At 35.6% G+C, this 6777-nt stretch overlaps 1 protein-coding gene across 1 annotated transcript; it reads left to right on the plus strand.

The window, feature by feature from the left end:
* The first annotated feature begins 3965 nt into the window (after positions 1 to 3965).
* LOC149002113 (18.2 kDa class I heat shock protein-like) lies at positions 3966 to 4763 on the plus strand. Its single transcript, XM_089136751.1, has one exon. It carries the CDS (start codon positions 4074 to 4076, stop codon positions 4542 to 4544), a length of 471 nt encoding a protein of 156 aa, XP_088992877.1. The 5' UTR covers positions 3966 to 4073; the 3' UTR covers positions 4545 to 4763.
* The last annotated feature ends 2014 nt before the right edge of the window (positions 4764 to 6777 follow it).

Below are 6777 nucleotides of genomic sequence, written 5' to 3' on the forward strand. Positions count from 1 at the left end.
TTGAAAGCCACTAACTAGATCTTCTTCATTAATGTCATCTATTTCATTTTCATCATTAATGGAATCAAGATTATCGTTTATAGAGTTTACCTCAAGGTCTTGATCTTCATCCGATTTAGCCTTCAAGGCTAAGTTGATATTATCTTCACCGGATTCGTCATTTTATTCCTCATTATCGCTTGTAATGTAGGTGACTTTAGCTTTGTACGCTTTCTTCATTCCTTTGTTTAGACATTTGGTTTTGAAGTGACCTGGTTTCCTACACTCAAAACAAATGACATCTTGAATGTTAGTGGGTGGGATTCTTCTTTTTGAGGGATTTTATCTTTTAATTCTTTGAACCCTTGTCTTTTGAGTGGGTATCTTCCTTTTCTTCCTTTGAAAAATTTCTTGAACTTCCTTATGATAAGTGCTATATATATTACTATCGGAGTCACTTTTTTCTCCTTCACATTCGTCATCCTTTATGGTGGAGCTTTTAAGAGAAATTGAATTCTTCTTTGGCTCTTTTAAGTGACTTTCTTTATATCTCTTATCTTCCTCAAGCTCCACCTCATGTGCAAGTAGGGATCCCATGAGCTCATCAAGTGTGATATTTTCTAAATTTTCCACTTCTTGTATAGTGGTCTTTCTTGGGTCCCACGAAAGTGAAAGAGATCTTAGGATTCTTCTTATCACATCCTTATTTGCAAATCCTACCAAGATTATGCAACTTATTAACAATGTTAGTGAATCTAGTAAATAAAAAAGTTATATTCTCATCATCGAACATATTAAAGTTTTCATATTGAAGCATGTGAACATTCAAATTCATTTTTTTTATTTGGTTGGTCCATTTATAGGTGACAACCAATTTGTCATAAATTTCCTTTTTTTTGCAAGTGTCACATCTATTGTATAGCTTTTCACTTAAGGAACATTGTAGAAATATTTTGGCTTTGTGGTTTGCTTAGGCTTTGACTTTGTCAGTTCCATCCCATCCAATCTTGGGTTTGGGTATTTTGTTACCATTTTTATCAAACTTGGTAATTTCATTTGGTCCACATGTAATTATGTCTCAAACATCAATGTCAATGGCACACACAAAGTCTTCTAACCTAGTTTTCCAATATGCAAACCCTTCTCCATCAAAATATGGAGGCATAGAGGTATTAAGTCCTTCGGGTCTTGAGGAGTATTGGTTAGATAATGATGCAATGATCTTTTACTCTATTAGAGATTGATTTCAAACTCAATTTGAGCTCCCGCTTTGATACCAATTGTTAGTAGAACTTAGAGAGGGTGAATAGGTTGAATCTAGTGGACTTGCCTAATTTTTTTGGTTTAATTGAAAATACAAAGTAAATTGTAGATTTCAATGGTAACTAAAAAATGTAATCAATCCACAAGACAAGTATTTTATAGTGGTTCGACTTCGAAAGTCTATGTCCACTCCTCTCTTGAGGGCCTCAAGAGAGTATTCCACTAGTGATTCTCTTTCAATACAATGGGTAGAGATAAACCCTTTACGTACAATCTATGTTTAGTAGGGTAAGAACACCTTTTACAATCTTTGTTCTAAGTAGGGCAAGAGCATCCTCTACCAATTCTAATCAACCTACACCAGAATTGAACAATCAATACAATTTGAAATTTTGAAAATATTACCTAACAAGAGGTGTGACACTTTACCCCCTGTGTGAATGTAATGCAATGAGGAAAGAATGCTCAAGAGATGAGATGCACCACTAATGAAGTTCTAATTGCCTTCAATAACTCCAAACTTGACTCCAATGAACTTGCTTGAAAACTTTAGAATGTCCTTCAAAGTTGAGTGCAATTAGAAAGCAAGTGATCAATGCTTTTTCACCAATTTGAGTGCTTTGAGAGTTGTGAGATAGTAAATGTTCAATAGGCAATGCGAAGCCTCTCAAATGGGGGTGGTTGGGCTTATAAAGATAGCATTCAATTGCTTGGCCCAGCCTCCCAACGGATAGAAATTTTTGTGAAATTTCAGTCCAAACGGACATCCGTCTGGATCAGATGGAGATCCGTCTAAAAATTTAACCGTTAAAATAGCCTTTGGGCTTAAGTTGTACTAGACGGATGTCCGTCTGATCAGGCAGTCGTCAGTCTTATCCAGATGAAAAATCCGCCTGGGCTTTTGTGACCAGACGAACGACCGTCTGGTTCCAAACAGACGTCCGTTTGCAGCACAGAAGCAAAGATGGGGAATTCAGGGACTTTAGGGGGGTTTTGGGAATTTCTGGCCAACCCTAAGTCACATGCACCTTCCTAACATGTCCTAGGTCAATGTAATGATATGATACGTGTATAATTAAGTACAATCTTATATGAGTAAATGTAGAGGTGTCCTAAATCCTGAATTCTTCTAAGTCTTGATCTTGACTTTCGCATTTTCTTATGCTTTGACTTGATGCTTATCTTGACTATGGCTTGAGCATCCAGTGAGTTTGGTCCAATGAGTTAGATTTGGTCCACTTGCTTTCGTAATGAGCTAGATAATCACAACTTGATATAGACATTAGTAATTCATATTTGTTATCATCAAAACTAATGGAGGCTGATGTGGCAATGTTGACATGGCATTTCCCAACAAAAATTATAATCGTGGTCATGACCACAAAGATAGACACGAATGTAATAAGACAAAAGACAAGATAATTACCATCATTATGATGAAAATAAACAAGAGAATAATAATGATTCTTAAAATAACTATTCAAGGAATAAAGATAATGTTTGTTATTGAGTTATCTAATTTATATATTAGACCCCATATAGGGTGATGGCATATCAATGATATCCCTTGCCATTGAGAGATCACAGTTGATGTAAGCAATTTCAACTTTTTAAATAGACAAGAATAATCTTGAATGGAAAACCTTACACTCGACTTCTTCATTGCCAATGTTTTTTCATCTTCATCTTTTTTGTTTCCCAATTTTAAATTCTCACAAAGTTTGAGAGATATTATTCGTAAATAGTTTTTGTAAACTTAGAATGTGAGGATAAGATTCAAAATGGATAAATATAAGATTATTAGCCAACACATAGTTGTTCTAGTGGTTGAAACCAACACTTCTTAGTGAAGAGGTTGTGGGTTTGACTCTCACTGAGGCATATTAATATCCCTATCCCCCAGCCTAATAAAGCTCCTTCCACAAAAAAAAATAATAATAATAAGATTATTATGGTTAACATTATTAATAATAAAGGATCTAATTCATGAAGTAGATAACTTAATGGGTGAAATCAATAATTTCAAGGGATAACTCAGCGATTATGAAAACTTTCCTTAATAAAATTTAAACTAAGAATCTTCTTCTTCATACTAAATTTTTTAATCACAGAAAATAAAATGATCCATGAAAATAATACAAAGCTTCTACTTTTATCTCTCTTGTCTTCACTAAATTTCTAAACACAACCTAAGGGGTAGAAACGCATGAATCTATGTTTCTAATTCCCTTTTATTTTCTTCTAAATCTAGCAAGCCAAACATGACCCAAGTCCTAAAGGTCACCAATGAAGTTTTTTTTACCAAAAGAATGAAAAACAAGTTGTTGTTTTGAAGTTCCGAAATAGCCCTCATCAAAGACGGTTCGTGGATTGGAAGCAATGTGAATTGCTAAATTTACCAGTCTTTCCAGGGTTTCTTGAAACTTCTCTGGTACTTTATTCTTTCCTTCAAGTTGGTCTAAAGTTTGGCCGTTAATTTCTAGTTCTTTTTTTTCTAATTTATTTCCTTAGGTTTTCTTCTCCTTTATTTCTTTTTTCTGGCTTTAATTGATTCTCCAAGCTTCCAGTTAGACCTTCTACGACCTTCTTCATGATTAATCTTTGCCTACCCAACCAACGCTTTATCCTTTTCTGTAACCATCAGGAGAACCTGAAACAGATAACCCAGTGCCACTATATATACACATCGATCATCCAGGCCTCACAAAGCAAAGGAACCGAGTATTACTTGATCAACCTCTATCGCAATTTCCAATCACTCTCTTTCTCTTCCTCTTTCAGTTTCAGTTTTAGTTTCATTCTCTGATCATTTTCTTCAGAAACCCAAGAGAATGTCGCTCATTCCAAGCATCTTTGGTGGCCGAAGAACCAACATCATGGACCCATTTTCTCTAGATATATGGGATCCATTCTCTGATTTCCCATCTTCCATTACTCGTCCTCAACTCACAACCGACACTGAAACCTTCGTTAATGCTCGCATCGATTGGAAGGAGACCCCAGAAGCTCATATCTTTAAGGCTGATCTTCCCGGGATGAAGAAGGAAGAAGTGAAGGTGGAAGTTGAGGAAGGTAGAGTGTTGCAGATAAGTGGAGAGAAAAGCAAAGAAAAGGAAGAAAAGACTGATAAGTGGCACCGTGTGGAACGTAGCAGTGGCAAGTTCCTTCGCCGGTTCAGGTTGCCTGAAAATGCCAGGATGGATCGGGTGAAGGCAGCAATGGAGAATGGTGTGCTCACTGTGACTGTTCCAAAGGAAGAAGTGAAGAAGCCTGAGGTCAGGTTCATTGATATCTCTGACTAAAGAGTCCAGCAAGTGTGTAACCACTAAGAATAAAATTTGTTCTTCACGTGATCTGCTGCTTCTGAAAGATGAAGAAGAAGCTGGGCTTTAATAGGTTGTTTGTTGGATTTTCTTCATAATCTGCTGTTTTCTTTTTTAGTTTTATTTTTTTTGTTTTATGTATTTGCTGTAAATAAGGGACTTGTCTATGCCCATGGGTTAATCACTTAATCCCAGTATAAAGAGTGTGCATTTTTCCTTTTTAATCTCGAAAGCAAATTTGTAATTTGCCGTTTTTAGCCTTTTTTTTTTTTTTTTTTTTTGGTAAGACGTTTTTAGCCTTATATGTTACATAATTCATGAGACTCTCCAAAGATAAGGTTAAAATTTTTATTCATTTCTAAGTCTTCCAAATTAATATTTTTTTTGGATCTAAGGTTCATGAGAAAAGTTTCTTCACAATTCGACAGACATCCTGAAGGTAGATTTTAAAAATAGTTTATATATGTCACTAGTAGAGTCGAGCTGATTTTGTGAAGAGTTTTTTTTGTTTTTTTGGTAAGAAGTTAGAAATTTTCATTCATGTACTCCAAAGGAAATACAGACACAAAAAAAAAAAACAAAAAATACAAAAGATAGATGCATGAAAGCACAAGGTTCGATCCGAACCATAGAGTGAAAATTGACCAAATGTCGTACATGCAATAGACAAGGTCATTCAGGCTAAGGAATGGGTCAAGCCCAATAAATCCTTAGAATAAAAGTGGTAACAACCACAATTACGCACAAGTGATACAACAATTGTATTCACCAACACAAACGCCATTTCGGACGACACACCACAAAGGCGGAAACGAACACGCCACAAGGGCGGAAAATCACGCCACAATGGCGAAAAGATAACACGCAAGATAACACGCCACAAAGGCGGAAAGATAACACGCCATAAAGGCGGAAAGACCAGTACCAGGAGACACTCGCAGCAAAACATTTTTCCGATCCACAGGAGGCACTCTCAGCTCCAACGCAAAGCCTTCAGACCTGCAGGATGCACGACCGAATATTGCATCTACCTGAATTTTTATTATATTTTTTTCCCTCTCTTTCCTGATAACCGGAACCTTTCACAAAAAGGAAAACAATGAAAAGGGAGAAACAGAGAGAAATATAGTCGTAGAAACAGATGAATTGAGAGAAAATGAAAATGGGGAAGGAAACAAAAGAATATGTAAATGAGAAACCAAAAGAATAGGTAGAAGAAACCAGAAAATATGGGCGATGGATAAAAACCAAAAAAGAAGGAAATGAAAGCAAAAACAAGAGAAAATGAGAAGGTAGATGAGAATAGGAACTCTGGATAAAAACCAGAAAACGAAAAAACAGAGAAGCTGAGAAGGTGAGGAAGAAGAAACAGGAGAAATAGAGACTGAGAAACAGGAGGCGGAGGCGATGGAAAAACAGAGAAATAGAAAATAGAGTTGAAAAAAAAAAAAAGGTGAGGAAGAAGAAGTAGAAGAGGAGATCTGTCTCTCCACCTCAAGCCGCGGCGGCGATAGAAATTCTTAGAGCGGCGAAACTAGGGTTTTCTTCCGATTTTGTGAAGAGTTGATCCTTGTAATTAATTGCACAATCATTTGATGGTAGAAAAAAATAAGGGGATCAATCCAAATTGATCATGTGGTAAAAGTCCCACCTCTTAAGGTTTTGGATCTATGTCACATATAATTAAGGCCAAGATCTCTCACCTCCCCAAATGTGTAGCAGAATGCATTCTTGAAGAAAATGTAGAATTTGCATCAAGCAATCTACTTTTGAACCTCTAATTGTTATAAAGGAATTAAGATTATACGGAGATCAAAGATTGGCTATAAATTTTGTTTGCAATAGAAGAAACCCATTTCAATGAAAAGATAGTAGATCAAATATTAGTAGGTGTAAGGGTGCAATTGAAGGTTTAGTCATTTTCATGAGTACTAGTGTTTTGGCTTATGATGGTGTGGAACATTCCAATTTTCTATCCAAAATCATATCATTGAATGATGTGTATATTTCATTGGTTGTATATGATATTAAGATCTTAATAATTATAATTTGGTAAATTGTTGCTCAGGTCTAGTCATTGTGGCGTCATTGGCACCCTTGAGATATCTATAATTATCAAAATGAACATCAATGGAAATACAAATATAAATGAAAGTAAATCAATACTAAACAAAAGATATATTGTAGTTCACAGATCAATGCTATGTGCTAC

Source organism: Hakea prostrata, chromosome 10, assembly GCF_041222555.1.
Source record: "Hakea prostrata isolate BN-2017 chromosome 10, UWA_Hpros_2, whole genome shotgun sequence".
NCBI classification, from domain to species: Eukaryota; Viridiplantae; Streptophyta; class Magnoliopsida; order Proteales; family Proteaceae; genus Hakea; species Hakea prostrata.

Bases quoted from the DNA above. Each gene is read 5' to 3' on its own strand.
- LOC149002113 (XM_089136751.1), top strand. From the start codon at position 4,074: ATGTCGCTCATTCCAAGCATCTTTGGTGGCCGAAGAACCAACATCATG.